The following is a 19,371-nucleotide window of genomic DNA, read 5'->3' as shown; positions in this document are numbered from 1 at the left end:
TGATGGGCTATTCCACGGTTACCCACGTTACATTTGGAGACACCTTGACTCATACTTGGAGCTATAACTCCATTATTATTGATAGGAACTAAACATCTCTTTATCACAACATAGTATGCAGTCTGACTATCCTTTGTATAAAAACAAAACTTGGGAAATTTCATTATGCTCCTGGCAAATCTTTGAAATGTGTCGGTTACTCATGTTACATGATTTGGGCATGCATAAAATGAAAAGTGGACATAAGTGAAAAGTGTCCTCGTACAAGGCTTTTATGAAAGTTGATTATATCCATTTCAAAGAAGTATATTAAGGAGACAAATTTGTATATAATTAAAGAAATAAAGAACACCTGGTTTTTACTAGGGGTGCAGATAAAGTGGTTACTTAGGGTTCAGATGGGCTATATGTACAAAGACACATTGAGCTCATGTCCACCAACCTATGGAATTGCCCTGATGTTATTTGCATAATGATGTGGTGTATGTTATATCAACCTCCAAGGGAGAAAAATATGGCTACTTTGGACAAGATTATGAAGAAAATCTAAACATTGTGTTTATCTAAAATTGGGTGTTCATCGTATAATGCAAACAGACCCAAGTATTATAGGAGAAATGATCCATTGTGACCTTACTGCAGCAGTTTTTCATTGTACGATAATTCAATTATGTAGTAACTTTGCTACAAAGTGGCACAACATTTTGGAGTGTCAATATATACCACACGACACCACAAATTATTTGGGTCAACAAAAAAATAGCTTTTTTTTTTAAATGTTAACATAGTGTCATACTTTTGAAAACTACACATGCATCCTGGAAATGATAAATATGCATTTCCAAATTTCAACCAACATACATTTTGTATATTTGAAGGCAGATACAGTTTATTGACCATATCATAGTTCTGTCTTTTTCTGGCAACTCACTTGAAAAATTTCTCGAGTCTCATATCAAGTAGATTAGGTTGAATATGTAACAAGCAAATCAGATGGCAGACAGACAATGGATGACTTGGTATTTAAGTGTAATTTTAATTTATTCTAAATCATATTCAAAATTTAGTATACAGGTGTCACGTGTTTGGATAAAGTGGAAGCCAACTCTATGAACATTTTGAGGCATTTAAAGCTAACCTATAATAATGAGACAAAGTCTTTGACTAAAATCAAAGTGAATTGTTCATCAAAAAGTCAGTTCTGAATTCATTTTTGTTGACCAAACATGAAATTATTAAATCAAAGCATAAAACCAACTAAACCAAGTACACTGAAACTAACCAACATATATCAGCACATGCTAGAATATGTTTAAATAATTTCAGGCAACATTTACTGACTGATTTTCTGCTGTATTCCCAATATTGGATGCAAATTAAGCTTTTAATCAATGTTTTGAGTAATGATTTTTATTGTATTGTCCAGCACTATACAACAATCCACAAATTTACCTGACATCAAGAAATTAGCTTTTATAACTGTGACCTCAAAGTAGACACAGCATAGGAAATATGATTGATGAGGAGCAAGGAAAATAAAAAGAATGGAAAAGGGATGAGGAAGAATGGGAAGGAAAACTAATGATGAAAGATAAATGAATGGCAGGAGAGCAAAGTCTAAGAATTCTGATGGATAAGAAAATGTGTTTGCTACCAGTTCATTTTCTAGTGGTTTTAAGAGATTTTGTAAAAGATGTAAAATAAACTTAACTATTTTGAAGCACTGCCTGTGATTCAACTTTAGGCAGGTTATTCCACCATTCATAAGCAGTAGTAATGAAAGATCTGTCACAACATATACTTCAATATTTTGTATAGAGAGAGTACAGTAATTGCTTTGGGGAATTGATACAGGAGATCGTTGGAATTCATATAGGAGACTGTTTCGTGAAAGTTATCAGCACTGAAAACTTGAAAAGGCTCCAACAGTTACCATACTCTGTGCTACTCGGCCAATCAAAACCAAGTTATACAAGTCTGACAACCAGTCAGAATGAGATGAAAATGTTGTTGAAACGCATCCTAGGAATAGGGAACATGGATGCCTTTGAGCTTTAAGAAAAATAACGGAGCAAGACCAAGGCCTGATGTGCAGCCATTCACAACAGACTATGCTGACAGTCTGTAAAGCCGAGACAGAGTGAGTGACCTAACAGCCATCTATTCATCCTGTTGATGCATTAATGGGTAGAGTTTTCCTAGTATCAGGTAGCATCTTCCATCTCTGTTGAATCCTCTGATGTTGCAGATTGGTTGCCAGTCACCTCCTTACCTGTATACATAAAAAATAAAAGCCCAAAGGCAAAATTTAATCAAAACCCTAGCCATATCAATGTAATATGATAGATCTATATATTTTGAATAACAATGATCTATCCAAAAAAAAAAGAATAATGACCTAAATAGGGATTATAACACTTTCCTGATCGACTTTAGAGGAATGTTGCAAAGACTTGGGTTGGTTTTGCCATTTGGGTTGCTATTACTTGGACATTTGTTAGATGTTGCATGGAAATAAAAATTCTAGACTTGGGCAGTCAGCTTTTGAATAGAAACAATCATTTCCTTTATTCCAAGGCACAACCTTTAGAGTAGTCAGTCTAGAGGCTTCACGCTACACCATGTATTCTTTTGCGGGCATACGTTTCGACGAGTATACTCTTGTTGTCTTCCGAAGAATGAGCAAATTTTGTAAAGCAGGCAAATTATACTCTATCAAGGTGCCATAACCATCAAAGTGCCCCCACAAAGTACATGTTTCTGATTGGATTTGCAAAAAATGTCACAGTAGGGGGCACACACCCAATAATTTGTAGTCTGAATGTGGTCACCAGCTTCCTTTTTTTTTTTTTGGGGGGGGGGGTTTGTTATGCAAGAAAGACAATATTTTGACCTTTTTTAAAAAAATTGAGAATGTACTTTAACTTCTTTGTTTGATCCGGGTGGGTGGGTGTTTCATAAAGCTGTTTGTAAGTTAAGAGCGACTTTAACAATGACTAATGAACCTTATGTGCAAAATAATCATCAATGAACATTTCATGATGAATTTCATTTACCACAAGAATGGATCGCCAGTCGTTCTTAAAGTCACACGTTACTTACGAACAGCTTTATAAAACGGTCACCTGTAAAGTTGTCCGGCCTCAATTCTGTGCTTTCAGTTGATTATATTTTAGAAAACTGTTGCTGAATTTGAAACAGAATTATATATCACAAACTGGACTTTAGATGCATTTTCTGTCTGAAACCACAATATCCTTACATTACTTTTATTCACGACATACAGCAGCTAAAATATTACAGTGGTATGAAGAAGAATTAAGAATAAAACAAGAAGTGTCAGTATGCCAATTTTTTTTACATTAACTCCATTAGTACTTCAGATCTGTAATACAGTCACAACAGTCATATATCCGCAAAAAAAACAAAATTTGTATAAACCTTACTTGAGATCAGAATAGTGCCTTGTTTGGGATGTCATGAGTTAGACTCCTCCAATTTAAATTTGTGACCCCCTACCTCCATCTAAAAGATCAAGTAGTACAATAGGTTCTTACCGATCACATTTTCTTTAGGTTGAAGAAAAACTCTTTGCATCTCAAGCATCTTATCCGTAGAGCATTTGTACTTCCAGTCATTACTTGTGTCATTTTCTAAAAATAAAAAATACATCATCCAATCTCAGAGCATGCTTAGCAATACTTTCTTACCTGTTTGTTCAACTTTTGCATTTCAATATTGAAATCATTTCCAATATCTTTAATAATATATATTTTAAAACTAAGAATTGATTTATAATGAAGAAATGAAATTTCATATTTAAATGAAATTGGAATGTGACACCTAGACTCTGGTAAAGATGCTCTATTCTTTAATTCATCAAATACCTTTTCAGTTGAGACCCAGATGATCAGTATGCTTGGCATTGGATGAAAAGTTGGGATTTGTAATTTTGACAACTGAGCTTATCAAAGCCTATCTGAAATTTTTGTAAATATTTCACTTCACACACATTTTATATTTTCCTCACACAACAGATCTCAAAGTTGGGTTTCCTTTTTCTTGATCCACCTTGTATAGCTTGTTTGCCTACCTTGTTCAAAGAAGACTGCTGTACCCATATTCTTCTTGTATTCTCCTTTGAAGATGTAATTTCCAATTTGTAATATAGGATTTTCTGTTCCAAGGCCCTAGAATGCAGTAAAATGAGGAAAAATCAATGAATGATACTTAATACCATTTTATGAGACTGAGAAATACACTCCTGCAGCTAGTGTATATATACTAATGCATCTTAAAAAAGGTTTAAGAGTTACATGTGTCTTAGATGTCTACAGGGTGAATTCTTAATTACAACTTTAATCAAGCATAAAGAGAATAAAAATAAATTTTATAAAAATCATTCTTTCCCTCAGTCTTTTAAGAGATTTTAAGTTATATTTGCTTGTTTATAAAATGAACTAAAATATATCAAAAGGGATTCAGCTTTTGTAATAAAATTATTTGTGTGAAAGGAGAAAGAAAAAACAGAATGGTGAAAGTTTGAAATCATTTGACTGGCAATAGTAATGGCTGTTGAAAAAGTGAGATAAGACTATGCATTTGCACTATGCACTCATTTTATTAAAGCAATCAAGGATATAGAAGGTATATTATAAGCCCCCACTCAAATTCATTAAAATGTAATAAATTAAAACTATCATTCAGAGAAAATCATATCGATCATGATATCATTTTACAAGCTTTATACTAATAATAATGTAAAAATCTTACCAAAAACTTGCAAACTTTGTCTGACTTTGCGAAATACTGGTAATCAAGCACTCCAGTCAACTCAATCAAAACAAGATGCTCCTGAAAATAATTAACAAAAAAGAGAAGTATTTATCCAATATCCATCCATATAAATGACTAATGGTCTGCACTCCTAAAATTTGACTTCAAAATAAGCATGCCTTTATAAATAAGAATTACCTGACATAGCAACACTTAATTACATAAAGTAGATTCAAACACAGAGCATCATTGATTATAAACAAGTGGAACACCTCCAGCAGTCTCGCCTGCATTATTACACAATTTAATGTTCACTCTAGTCTCTAGCTCTGTGATACTGGAAAGTGCAAAATCATGCATCAACTTTTAGAATATAGTCTACACAGAACATGAATAAATTTAAAATCACGATGGAACAAGAAAACTGGCTGATCGATATACCAAGGGCACATGCACAAATTTGGCCGAGTCTATTTGGGCATGCGCCCTCGGTATATCGATTGGCCAGTTTTGTTTGCAATTCTGAAAGTGAGTGAACGAACGCGGCCTTCCCCCTCCCTTTTTTAAGGGTCTGGCTACTGCCTCAATGTCAGGCTTCATGCTGTCCGTTAGACATTCATCCATAGAATTGAGATGGGGGTAAACCTGGGTTTTATCACACTAAAGTGGTCGCTAATAACTTCACCCAACTCATCCCAGCTTATCACATTGTAAAATAATTGATAATTAGCCCTCCCCATTCCCACCGGTACTGCCCGGGGGGAGGCAGTCAAATGTATTGCTGTACACATGCGTGACAAAATTATTTCCAAATACCCCCCAAACTAGTTTTTTCTGTGTGTGCAAAATAACCCCCTAAACAAGTTTTTTGCGGGCTTTATTTACACATTTTGGCCCCTAAACAAGCTGTCGCCAGAATATGACCCCGGGGAAAAAACATACCCTAAACACATTTGGCTAGTCTTTAAGAAAAAAAAGCTTTGGAAAAAAATACCCTTGATACATTTGACCCGTTTCACAAAGCCCTCTTTACCAAGATCGGGTACAACAACGTCACTACATATTTATGACACCTCCGAACCTGTCATAACTTCTTTCTTAATGACGTAGTGGCATCACGTGGGTAGACTATGACATGCAAAAGTGCCTAGAAATTTTAAAATTACAATCTTACGTAATCAATCATAGAGGTTGAAATTACATCACAAAACAAGTGGCGGATAATGCATTCAATGATAATTGTAATACAAAGAAACTATAAAAACTGTTGGTAAAACGCCACAAAACCATTCAGTTTGAAATAGTAAAATGATTTAATCTATAAAGATTCTACCACGTCAGGCCATCCATAACTGAACTCGTATTTGTTGTTTTCAGACCCCTATTAATCATGTTAACAGTTGGATAAATTCTATCTCTAATTTATGCATATAATTTGTCAAATTTTGTATGTTTCGGTATCAATTATTAAAAATGTTTTGTTAAACTATCATTTTGATGACTTTCGGAGTCATAAAAGAACGTATAATTATCATCATTTTACAAAGAAAACCGTTAAGGTTTACTTTCGTAAACTATTAAAATTTGATATCCCGGGGGTACCCATCTCAACTTCCACAAGTGATTTTTTAGTCATGAAATGAATTATTCAGAATTTAATTTTTCTGCAATTGAATGCTTCAGTCTTCATGGTCTAAGTATGTATGATGCATAATTCACCTGTGCTATTATTTCGAAAAGATTTATTTCCCAATTCATCACAATATTTGCAATTTTGTCATAATTTTTGCTTTTTGAAAATTATGCTATTTTGTGACTAAGGCTACGTCTCGTCTGCTCTTTTTACCGATAATATCGATATCAAGGTATTCTAGTTAGGAAGCCTTTCGAGAAACAGGTTCAGTAAGATTGGAACTAACTCCGTGGTTGGTGGATAAAGATATGACTAACTTGTCCATGTGTTGAGAAACGGGCCCTAGTCTTTCAAAATCACCCTTTTTCTTAAGTCAGTGTTTTTTATATCCTTAACGAGTGCAGGCGCGGCCCGTCTGCACTCGTTGTGTACAGCAATATATTTGCTTGCCCCCCCCCCCCCCCCGGGTATAGTGAGACCACCTCTTTTGAAACTGACCACCTTGCGCGCAGTCTCCATAGGAATGGTAAGAATCGATTTTACGAGAGAAAAAGAAGGGGAAAAAGGTAAAAAAAAATAGTAGAATTTATCAAAATTGTTTTGACTAGACCCGAACTTCGCCGAAAAACAGTTGATCATACCAAGAAATCCGATAGAAAACAGCTTTAGCAGTAGCGGACCGTGACCCGAAGGAGACAAATGATTGGAGGGGCACTGTATTCTTTATGAACAATGCTGTGCCCCTCCAATGCTTTGTCTCCTCCTGGTCACGGTCTGCCACTGAGCTTTAGAACAAATATCCGTCGTCAATCGTTGAATCATGTGCCGGAGCTCGCAGTGGAAGTAGTGAGACGAATTAGCATGTTGACATCATAGAACTGATTTGGAAGAGTCAAAATATTTCGCCACCGCGACAAGAATCGGCCGTAAACTTAGTGTATTGCGGGTGGTCAATTTAAAAAGAAGGGTTCAAATGAGCAAATGTAAAATCGTCGTATTCGTTGTTCGCCAATATATACGTGAATTGAATCGGAGTCTGTGATCGAAACATGGGAATCTAATCTGCTCAATTTTCTGCACAAATGAGACAAAAACTAGATAAAACTGATATTTTCGCAAATACGATGCTTAGAAGAGGTGGTCGATAAGGGGTAGTTCCTACCATACTGCCACTGCCACCCCCTCTGGCACGAGTATAGGGAGCCGGGAGGTGGGGTCGGGAAGGGGCCATCAATAATAAATGATGGTGTGTGAGTTTGGTGAATTTAGTGGCCAGAGGACCTGACTTATGGGTGCAATAATTTAGTCCTCATCGGGCAGATCGGGTCCCCATAAAACCCAGGATTACCAACATGCCGGGAATCTAAAGCCGGTAAGCCTAGCCATAAATTGTGATTGTGAATGCAAAATAGTCTCCCGTAATCCCTGTAGATCTATATAATTTTTTTTACCCAATTTGATGATTTTTGCAGAAATCACACAGCACTGGCAAGTAGCACCAGACCTAATCACTATCTACAGTCCCATACGTAATAATATCCCGTCCCCTTATCCCCATTAGGCATTAGTCCCCCCGCGCATATCATCCAGTTGCCAATTGAGCAATCGCATTATGGTCGGTGTTCTGCATTCACCTCATACGTGTGGACTGTGGTTAGCTCTTTGAATTAGCTTGCCAACCAGCTTCCAAGATTAAATTTTGACAAGCATACCCACCTCTTCAACCAATTCACCATCACGAGCATTGGAATTCGCCATTACCACGGAGCTAACTTGCAGATAACAGTATTCAAGTAGGCAGTAAGTTGTGGGTAAATTGTCTTATCGGGATATGGATCGGAGATCGAGAGAGAGATCGTTACAGGCGGTGACGTGATTTGATTGGTGGTAATGATGCTGAAGCGAAGGCCTGATAGATGGATAGCAATGATGAGGGGAATGATGACTGTGTGTTCATAAATAGACTTAAGAGATTTCGGTGGAGATGATGATGTGGAGGAGAAGAATGCATGCCATTAGTAGTGTTGGTGTTGGTGCCCGGGTGTTTAGTGGAATGCGAGGGAATGCAATCTAGGATCATATCAAAATAAATCATCAGAGTATACATGGAAAAAAAATGATTATGATTTGTGGGAATACATATGTACAAAAGATAACAGTAGAATACTATTTTGAAAAAGATAAAGAAACGACCAAGGTGACCAGCACCAGATGGGCCTACTTGCTTGCCGCTTGCTTGCAGTGCCGGGGGGGGGGGGGCACTTCCATTGACGAGTGGATACCATGCGCGACCATGGCCGGGTCTCGAAAAGCACCCTAAACACGTATTTTCCATATTCTGAAAATGCACCCCTTAACAAGTATTGGCGTGTGAAACCATACCCTTAACAAGTATTGGAAACTGTTTCGTTGAACAAGTATTTTTTCATATGTATTTCTTTTGGTTTAGTTCAGAAGGCATAATTTGAAGACACCTTAGAAGTTTACGTTGACTGCAAAATTGGCCTGTTAAAATTAGGCAGTTATCGACATGTGCAGCGAGCATGTTTGGAGCTGTTTCGCTGTAGTTTTTTAGGAAAATGAGACCGTGAGGTTTCATTTCTGACTTTTCGAGTTATTGGTACTTTCCGCCAAGAAAGTGAGTAAAGTATGAGTTAAACAAGATCCATTTATGTAATGTACAAATGTGAAAATTTGGAACGGAAAGTGTTCGAGTCAAGTGAAAGTTTTAACGCATGTTTAAAGCGCCCATTGCAAGCGGCTAGGTTCAATGCTTGTATTTTCTTTTAGTGCGGTAATGGCAAAAGACAAAACAGATTAAAAGATTGAAAGTCAAAAAGTTATAAGATACACTTTCTATTCTGAATCTGCACATTTAGTTTATAAACTAAGGGTTATGATACATGTAAAATGATAAACAGAAGCAAGATAATGTATTTGTTTTAAACTAGTCTGTAAATTATAAACAGACATAAGCCCAAGAAGTAATTTGTTTTTAAACAGAAAATGAGATGAACATTTTCAGGCATTGTGTTAGATGAAGAGTATGCATGAGAATAACAAACAAAATTCCCATGCTTCGTAAAAATAGTGAGATTACAGTTTAAAAGCAAGAGTCGATATTAATATTGAAGATAACACATGTGTGTTCTTGCTCAATATCTAGGTTCAGAATTTGTGAGAAATACACTCTTTGAATTAGTTGATTTTTAATAATAGATATTGCTCAAACCAAAAGTAAGGTTTTGTGAAAGTAAAGGATTTGCAAATTTAGGAAAAACATAATTATTTCTGAAAAAAGGATAAATTATGCACCAAACATTGGCATGTTTTGTTTTATAAGTGCAAATTGCACAGATAGGAAAATGCAAATATTAGTCTTCTTTCAGACGTTTAGATTTGTCTTTGGCAGATTTTAAATGCAACAAAGATGCATCATTTTTTAACTGCTTCAGTCATTTTTGACTATGAATAATTGATGCCAGTTGGCTCATGTTTACGGTAGGCATTTGAGATTCAATGTTAACCATTGCTATATTTGAGGTGTTTGTTTACTCATGATGTCACAAGTAGGATATTTGGAGTTCTCAGATTGAGAAATTTAACTAAAACTCTAACTGAAACAAGTTAAACAAGGAAGACACCTGTTCAGACATAGAGGATTATTTTTACCAGCAATATTCAATTTATTTGTCAAGTAATTAATGCAAACATGACATCATGAAAGTAAAAGCAAAGACTTCAGATCTTTTATAAACAATTTGATTCAGACTGTAAAGTCAAATATGCATTTGGTTCATGACAATTTAGGAAGTTATGTAAACCACGTAACATTCAGTGATACATTTATGGTCTTGAAACTGAGGATGTTTTTCCCTCTTTTTCTTTTAACTCCATAGATTGAAAAAACACAGTTACATCGGTTCTTCGGAGGCCAGCTCAGTTGACCGTTGTATACTTATACAATCCCAAGCGGAATTTGCCATCTGAAATAGTCCCTTTTTGTCAACGATCCATCAATTCAATTTTCACGAAACCATCCTGAGGTGCTACGGGAACGTGACAGAGAAGGAAGCATGGATACTACTGAGAGTTTGAAGATTAAGAGAAGGACGGCTAAGGGCAAGCTGACAAGAATGGAGAAAGCCCTTAACTTCCAGATGGAGCAGCACCGTCCATCATCAGAGGTAAACGAGGCCTTTGAATCATACAAAGCAGCGTATGATCAAGTAAATGATGTGCACGAGAAGTACACAGCAACCATTTTGGATGACACCCAGTATGAAGCAGAGGAGAAATGGTTAGACGTAATTCAGGAATCCTTCTTGAATAGGCAAATGGAGGTGACTGACTATAGCAAAGATGATGTAGAGTCAAGTAGTCCATTGGATGAAATTCAGATGATGCAAGCTTCTAGTGTGTCTCCATTGTCATCCATTGTCAAGTTAGAGAAAACTAAGTTACCAAGGTTTACTGGAGATGTTCGTGATTATCATATTTTCAGGAAAGACTTCATCCATATGACAGAAGGCAGATATACCAAGAGAGATATGATTAGTTTACTCCGATCCTGTCTTCAAGGAAAGGCCCAGGAGATGATAAGAGGTATCGGTGAAGATTTTGACTCAGCTATTGCATATCTCGACTCAATATATGGGGATCCTAGATTTGTCGCAGACGCAGTAGTCTATGATTTAAACCAGTTCAAGGGTTTAAAATGTGGAGAAGATGCCAGGTTCTGCGATCTTGTCCATCTAGTTCGCAGAAGTTATCATTGTCTACAAGCAGTGAATCGTCCACAAGACATGGACAATAGTCAAGTTCTTGCTCTCATTGAACGGAAGATGCATGTCGATGATAGGAGAGTATGGTTCCGGCACTTGGAGCAAGATGGAAAGCCAGCATGTTTAAGTTACCTCATAGAGTGGATGACATCTGAGATGAAGTCTCGGATGAGAGCCGCAGCCCCAGTGCGTGCTGAAGAGAAGAAAGCCGGAAAAGTGTTTCAAGTCAGCAGTGTCCAGAGTAATTCTGCTAAACCAGATGTTATGTTCTTCAAGTGTTGGCTTTGTATGACATCAGATCATTGGACTGACCAGTGTAAAAAGCTTCTTAGTATGACCCAGTCTGACCGTTTGAATGTGGCTAAGAAGAATCAAGCCTGCTTTAGCTGTCTTAAAAAGGCGGGCAAGGATCATAGAATGAATACCTGCAAGAGAAGAAAGCAATGCAGTGAAGTGACTGGAGGTCAGCAATGCAGATACTTCCATCATCCTCTGCTTCATAGGTCAGAAGAACAGAGTAACACTGTGGGTGTAGCTATCACCACCAATACAGATACACTGTTGCCAGTTGTTACTGCTGAGATAGTTTCTCCCAGTAAGCAGGAACGGATTGAAGGAAATGTACTACTCGACTCCGGATCACAGTTAAGTATCGTGCGACAGGAAGTAGCTGACAGACTGAGACTGAAGGGAAAGAAAGTCTCGGTCACTATCACCAAGATTGGCTGTGATGAGGAGCAAGTCCAGACAGAGATATATCGATTCCCAGTTCAAGCTATTGGTAGTAACCAAAGGCATTATGTGACCGCAATAGGACTGCCACACATCAGCAATGATATTTCTGAGGTACCATTGAAGGAAGAATGTAAGAAGATGCACTTAAGTCCCCAAGAAGTGCATAGGAAGAGTGGTGCAATTGATTTGCTAATAGGATTGGACCATGTACAGATGCATGCAGGTCAAACCAGACAGGGAATTAAATGTATCGCCCGCAAGTCTCCAATTGGATGGGTGGTGTTTGGACCTCTCAGCACCAGACAGCAGTTACCAAGTAGAGTACTCCATATGCAGGTAACCCAAGTGACTGATCTGACAGAATTTTGGAGTACAGAGAGTATGGGTGTTGAGTCTTCATCCTGCCAGTGTTACCCACCCAAACTGAGTAAAGTAGAAAAAGATGAATACGATGTCATCAATGCTTCCTGCCAGAAAGTAGGACGTCAGTGGATGATCCCTTATCCTTGGAAGAGGGATCCAAGTCATCTACCTGATAATAAGATGCAGGCAGAGAGGATGCTTGCTGGAACTGAGAAGAAACTGGTCAAAAATCCCGAGTATGCAGAGGCCTACAGCAAGCAAATGAAAGAGATGAAAGATATGGGGTTTTCAAGAAAGTTGACTCAAGAAGAGATGAAGAACTATCAAGGCCCGGTGCATTACATCAGTCATCATGCCGTAGTCAGGCCAGAGAAGAAGTCTACCCCCTTACGAATTGTTTTCAATTCTTCCTCAAGTTTCCACGGTCATTGTCTTAACGACTACTGGATGAAGGGACCGGATTTGCTGAAGGATCTGTTTGGAGTTCTGTTAAGATTCAGAGAGAGACCTGTAGCCATATTAGGTGACATATCCAAGATGTACCACCGTGTCCTCATTCCAGAAGCAGACCAACACGTGCATAGATATCTCTGGAGAGACTTGAACGTGAAACAAGAGCCAGATGTATATGTGAAGAAAGTGGTTACATTCGGGGATAAGCCTGCCCCCGCAATGGCCCAAATAGCTCTCAGACGCACTGCAGAGGAAGGAAGAGGTGCATATCCGGAAGCTGCAAGTGTAATAGAAAGGGACACTTACATGGATGATATATGCACATCAGTGTCTACCGTTGAGGAAGGTCGTAATCTCACACACGACCTGGATGAAGTGTTGGATACTGGCGGTTTCAAGGTCAAAGGCTGGATATCAAATGTCCCACTGAAGGAGGAGACGGTTCCTGAATGCCAGACAGAGACAAGTTTGCTAGAGAATTTGACGGAAGAAAAGGTGCTTGGAGTTGTGTGGATCCAGCAGCAAGATGAGTTCTCTTATAAAGTCAAAGGAGAGAACTTAACTCAGCCCAGTGAGAAGCAGAACTCTGTGATGTGGACGAAGAGACGAATCTTGAGTCGCATTGCTAAGGTATTCGACCCGATTGGTTTTGCTGCTTCTTTCTTAGTGAAAGCTAAGATAGGAATGCAACGGCTGTGGGAGATTGGAGTCGGATGGGATGACGAGTTACCAGAGGAGATAAGTGCAGAATGGGATAAACTCTTCAATGAAATGAAGGCTCTGAATGACGTGAGGTTCCCGAGAAGTTTAACACCATCACAGTCTGTAGGTGTACCAATGCTAGTTGTATTCTGTGATGCATCAGAAGAAGCCTTCGGAACATGTGTCTACATCAGGTGGAAACTGACTGATGATGAATATGATGTTAGATTCATTGCTGCCAAATCCAGAGTGGCACCTCTCAAGAAGCTAACGTTGCCACGTCTAGAACTACAAGCAGCAGTGATGGCGACTAGATTGTACACAGCTATCAAAGAAGAACTTACTCTTGAGCTTGATAGTGCTGTATTCATGACAGACAGCATGATCGTTCTTGGGTGGATCCGAAGTAAAGCTAGAGCCTACAAGCCGTTCGTGTCTGCCAGAGTGGGTGAAATTCAGACAAATTCCAACCCTTCTTGGTGGAGACATGTACCCGGAGAGCAGAATCCTGCTGATGATATATCCCGAGGCATCCCTCCTGAGAAGCTAACAGAGAGATGGGAGAATGGACCAGAATTTCTCTACTGGCATGAGAATAGATGGCCAAGTACTGAGGAGACTCCTGATAGCAGAGAGGTAGAAAAAGAGAAGCGTAAAGTTCATCAGGTGGCCTTAGCAGAGGTTCAGTCAGAACCCATCGACTGCAAGAAGTTTTCTAGATGGAGGAAACTTGTTAGAGTTACAGCTTATGTTCAGAGATTCGTCAGAAACTTGAAGGCGAGATGTAACAAGGCACCAGATACTGACATTCAGCCCTCTGATAGTAAGCAAATCTCACCATCAGAGCTAGAGAATGCAGAGACTCTTTGGATAAAGAGAGCACAGAGAGAACTACATGATAGATACAAGAAAGGAGAGTTCAAAACTCTCAGTCCCTACATCAAGGAGGGAATCATCAGAGTCGGCGGCAGGGTAGGAGAGAGAGTTGTTTCATATGATGAAAGGCACCCAGTACTGCTACCACATCAGCACCACATTTCGACACTCATAGTTAGCTACTTTCACGAGCAAGGTCATGAAGGGGTAGCAACCACGGCCGCAAAAGTGAGACAGAAGTACTGGATTGTGGGAGTTCAGAGGATCGCCAAGACTGTGAAGTACAAATGTGTGGTGTGCAGGAAATCAGAACATAGAGTAGAATCCCAGTTTATGGCAGATCTTCCTAGTCATCGTCTAGCACCATACACACCGCCGTTCTACTATACATCGTGCGACTATTTTGGTCCATACCAGGTTCGAGTTGGTAGAAACAAAACAATGAAGCATTACGGTGTGATCTTCACGTGCTTGAATACGAGGGCAGTGTATCTAGATGTCGCTGTCGACTGCTCAACAATGGAGTTCCTTCAAGTATTTCGCAGATTTGTAGCAGTCAGAGGTTACCCAGCAGTCATCTACAGTGACAATGGTACTCAGTTTGTGGGAGCCGAGAAGGAGCTTCGAGCTATGGTACAAGGCTGGAGTGAATCTCAGCTGAGAGAGTTTTGTGCCGAACGAGGAATCCAGTGGAAGTTTGTGACACCATCTGCGCCACATCAGAATGGGTGCGTCGAATCCCTAGTGAAGAGTTGCAAGATAGCGCTACGCAAAGCAATAGGAGATCAGATCCTACGTCCCTTTGAGCTACTTACCTGTTTGACTGAAGTCGCAAATTTAGTGAATCAGCGCCCTATTGGCAGAGTGCCCAATGATCCAGATGACGGTTCCTATCTTTCGCCCAATGACTTGTTGTTAGGACGCGCATCTACATCAGTTCCACAAGGACCATTCCGGGAAACGCCTAATCCGAGGCATCGAGTTGAATTCGTACAGAGAATCATAAACTCTTTCTGGAAGGTTTGGAACCGAGACGTATTTCCTCTACTTGTTCCAAGAAGAAAGTGGAATGTCGAGAAACGCAATGTTCGCGTTGGTGATATTGTTTTGATGTCTGATCCTAATTCCGTTCGCGGAAAATGGACACTAGGTAAGATAGTTAACGTCTACCCAGGGTCAGACAACAAGATAAGAAACGTTAAAGTTAAGACAAAGAATAATGAATATCGGAGACCAGTCACAAAAATAGTGGTATTGTATCCTGTAGAAGGTTACAAGGATTAAATTTGATTTCAATGTTTATATGTTTATGTAAATGGGAACAAAGTGCCCATTGGGGCGGTGGATGTTTCGTTGAACAAGTATTTTTTCATATGTATTTCTTTTGGTTTAGTTCAGAAGGCATAATTTGAAGACACCTTAGAAGTTTACGTTGACTGCAAAATTGGCCTGTTAAAATTAGGCAGTTATCGACATGTGCAGCGAGCATGTTTGGAGCTGTTTCGCTGTAGTTTTTTAGGAAAATGAGACCGTGAGGTTTCATTTCTGACTTTTCGAGTTATTGGTACTTTCCGCCAAGAAAGTGAGTAAAGTATGAGTTAAACAAGATCCATTTATGTAATGTACAAATGTGAAAATTTGGAACGGAAAGTGTTCGAGTCAAGTGAAAGTTTTAACGCATGTTTAAAGCGCCCATTGCAAGCGGCTAGGTTCAATGCTTGTATTTTCTTTTAGTGCGGTAATGGCAAAAGACAAAACAGATTAAAAGATTGAAAGTCAAAAAGTTATAAGATACACTTTCTATTCTGAATCTGCACATTTAGTTTATAAACTAAGGGTTATGATACATGTAAAATGATAAACAGAAGCAAGATAATGTATTTGTTTTAAACTAGTCTGTAAATTATAAACAGACATAAGCCCAAGAAGTAATTTGTTTTTAAACAGAAAATGAGATGAACATTTTCAGGCATTGTGTTAGATGAAGAGTATGCATGAGAATAACAAACAAAATTCCCATGCTTCGTAAAAATAGTGAGATTACAGTTTAAAAGCAAGAGTCGATATTAATATTGAAGATAACACATGTGTGTTCTTGCTCAATATCTAGGTTCAGAATTTGTGAGAAATACACTCTTTGAATTAGTTGATTTTTAATAATAGATATTGCTCAAACCAAAAGTAAGGTTTTGTGAAAGTAAAGGATTTGCAAATTTAGGAAAAACATAATTATTTCTGAAAAAAGGATAAATTATGCACCAAACATTGGCATGTTTTGTTTTATAAGTGCAAATTGCACAGATAGGAAAATGCAAATATTAGTCTTCTTTCAGACGTTTAGATTTGTCTTTGGCAGATTTTAAATGCAACAAAGATGCATCATTTTTTAACTGCTTCAGTCATTTTTGACTATGAATAATTGATGCCAGTTGGCTCATGTTTACGGTAGGCATTTGAGATTCAATGTTAACCATTGCTATATTTGAGGTGTTTGTTTACTCATGATGTCACAAGTAGGATATTTGGAGTTCTCAGATTGAGAAATTTAACTAAAACTCTAACTGAAACAAGTTAAACAAGGAAGACACCTGTTCAGACATAGAGGATTATTTTTACCAGCAATATTCAATTTATTTGTCAAGTAATTAATGCAAACATGACATCATGAAAGTAAAAGCAAAGACTTCAGATCTTTTATAAACAATTTGATTCAGACTGTAAAGTCAAATATGCATTTGGTTCATGACAATTTAGGAAGTTATGTAAACCACGTAACATTCAGTGATACATTTATGGTCTTGAAACTGAGGATGTTTTTCCCTCTTTTTCTTTTAACTCCATAGATTGAAAAAACACAGTTACATCGGTTCTTCGGAGGCCAGCTCAGTTGACCGTTGTATACTTATACAATCCCAAGCGGAATTTGCCATCTGAAATAGTCCCTTTTTGTCAACGATCCATGTCAACGATCCAACGGGCCTACTTGCTTGCCGCTTGCTTGCAGTGCCGGGGGGGGGGGGGGGGCACTTCCATTGACGAGTGGATACCATGCGCGACCATGGCCGGGTCTCGAAAAGCACCCTAAACACGTATTTTCCATATTCTGAAAATGCACCCCTTAACAAGTATTGGCGTGTGAAACCATACCCTTAACAAGTATTGGAAACAAAGCGATACTATTGGCAAGTAGGCCTATTCCCTGAATTGACCCCCTAAACAAGTATAGCGACTAATATTTCAGTTGTTAGGTCACGGACGTCGGTCGTCGGTTTTACCTTTGCCTACATCATACTACCTCCCACCAGTCGCACGAATCGTACTCTAAACACGTAATGTTGACTCTTGGGGCAAAAAGTATATCCTTTATAAAACATTTTAGTCTTAATTTTATACCCTCGCAAATTTGACCCTAAACACGTAGCTTTCCTAGCAAAAATGGATACCCTTTTTTCATTATTTTAGTGTTTTTGACACCCTTATTACGTTACGTACGTAACGTGCCCTATCATGAAAAAGACATCCTTTTTACGTGTTTTTTTGGTCGCGCATGGTATCCACTCGCCAATGTTAGTGGCCCCCCCCCCCCCCCCGGGTTGCAGTGGTTTAGCCATCACTGATTGGAGTGGATACCATGCGTGACCATGGTGGGGCCGCGGGGGTTAATTTGAAAAGCACCCTAAACAAGTATTTTCCATGTTCATAAAATGCACCCCTTAAGGCCTGTGAAACCTTACCCTTAGCAAGTATTGGAAACAAAACGGTACCCTTGACAGGTAGTATTCCCTTAATGGACCCCGGTAATTGACCTCGATCGATCCTCCCGGACCCCCTTTACATGTACAACGATATCTTCATTTATACGGACGTGATCACGGACGTCGGCTTTATTTTACCCATTAGCTCACACCTCGTTCAAATCGGACCCTAAACACGATTGAGGCAAACAGTTTAAAATAAAGTATTTTAGCCTTTTTATACCCTCGCAAATTGGACCGCGGTAAACACGTAGTTTTCCTAGCGAAATATATGTACCCTTTTTTCATTATTTTAGTGTTTTTGACACCCTTAATTATTACGTAATATACGTACGTATAACGTACCCTATATCTTGAAAAAGTGATCACGCATGGTATCCTCTCGTCAATGGAAATGCCCGCGGCCCCGGGGTTAGCCCCTGGTTTTATCGATCAGATTCAATAGAATCAGCGAATTGAACGTCTCATTCAAGTTCTTCCTCTTCTTAATTCTTCTTCTTCTTCAAATTCTTTTTCTTCTATTTCTCCATATTCTTCTTCTTCTCCTTCTCCCTTTTCTCCTTTATCTCCTCCTCGGTCTTCTTCTTCGTCTCATTTTCCCTTCTTATTATTTTCTTGCTTCATCATTCTTCTTTAGCTTCTTATTCTTCCTCTCCTCCTTTTACTCCTTTATCTCCTTCTTTTTCTCCTTCTCATCCTCAAACAAAATTTGCAAAAAGAGAATGATGAAGATCGATCATTCTGATGGAGGCAAATTATTATTACTTTTATTGGACGGATAATGGTGCATGCATGGAATTACTATAATGTAATAAAGTATGGACTGTGGACCCACGCCAACCAGTATAGGCACCCCTGGGATGAACAAACATCTTTTGGTAACCCCCCCCCCCCACATCATGCCGGTAACCCAAGTTTTCGGGCGGATTGTTTGCACAAAAGCAGATGAATCAACACCAATTCTCTCTGTACTCTTAGCTCGTTCGCCAATTGATGGGCTTATAACATTGGGAAAGATAGAGGCGTGGGAAACTAGAAATAACGATCGGGTTACGAGCACACAGATCATTAAAGAAATGGTGCATGTAATTCAATAAAATATTAATGGTTATATATGTAGGTCTGATGAAAATTCATCTTAAAAATGATCTTAATATTATAATGTATTTCGAATAGGAATTAAGTATCCATATTATTGATTAATTATATTTTATTTCCGTATTTCATAAATAGCATGCCTACATAATGTATACATTAGTCGTGATATATACCAAGGAACGACACAGATTAGACA

At 38.5% G+C, this 19,371-nt stretch overlaps 2 protein-coding genes across 2 annotated transcripts; one reads left to right on the top strand and one right to left on the bottom strand.

Moving 5' to 3' along the window:
• Positions 1–1,016: 1,016 nt before the first annotated feature.
• LOC135153596 (general transcription factor 3C polypeptide 6-like) lies at positions 1,017–8,492 on the bottom strand. Its single transcript, XM_064097009.1, has 5 exons — positions 8,126–8,492; positions 4,774–4,854; positions 4,094–4,190; positions 3,558–3,653; positions 1,017–2,272 (listed from the first exon to the last, which is right to left on the bottom strand). Exons 1-5 carry the CDS (start codon positions 8,165–8,167, stop codon positions 2,205–2,207), a joined length of 384 nt encoding a protein of 127 aa, XP_063953079.1. The 5' UTR covers positions 8,168–8,492; the 3' UTR covers positions 1,017–2,204.
• Positions 8,493–10,485: 1,993 nt separating this feature from the next.
• Positions 10,486–15,606, top strand: LOC129268508 (uncharacterized). Its single transcript, XM_054906060.2, has one exon. The coding sequence runs from the start codon at positions 10,486–10,488 to the stop codon at positions 15,604–15,606; it is 5,121 nt and encodes a 1,706-aa protein (XP_054762035.2).
• The last annotated feature ends 3,765 nt before the right edge of the window (positions 15,607–19,371 follow it).

The sequence above is a fragment of the Lytechinus pictus genome, chromosome 3 (assembly GCF_037042905.1).
Source record: "Lytechinus pictus isolate F3 Inbred chromosome 3, Lp3.0, whole genome shotgun sequence".
Taxonomy (NCBI): Eukaryota; Metazoa; Echinodermata; class Echinoidea; order Temnopleuroida; family Toxopneustidae; genus Lytechinus; species Lytechinus pictus.
The sequence above is the reverse complement of the archived record's forward strand: the minus strand, read 5'-3'. Positions and strand labels throughout refer to the sequence as shown.

Excerpts from the sequence above, each read along its gene's own strand:
- LOC135153596 (XM_064097009.1), bottom strand. The coding sequence starts at position 8,167 with ATGGCGAATTCCAATGCTCGTGATGGTGAATTGGTTGAAGAG. Across the intron at positions 4,191-4,773 it reads ACAAAGTTTGCAAGTTTTTG|GGCCTTGGAACAGAAAATCC; the intron begins GTAAGATTTTTA and ends ACTGCATTCTAG. Across the intron at positions 2,273-3,557 it reads ACCTAAAGAAAATGTGATCG|GTAAGGAGGTGACTGGCAAC; the intron begins GTAAGAACCTAT and ends TTATGTATACAG.
- LOC129268508 (XM_054906060.2), top strand. The coding sequence starts at position 10,486 with ATGGATACTACTGAGAGTTTGAAGATTAAGAGAAGGACGGCTAAGGGC.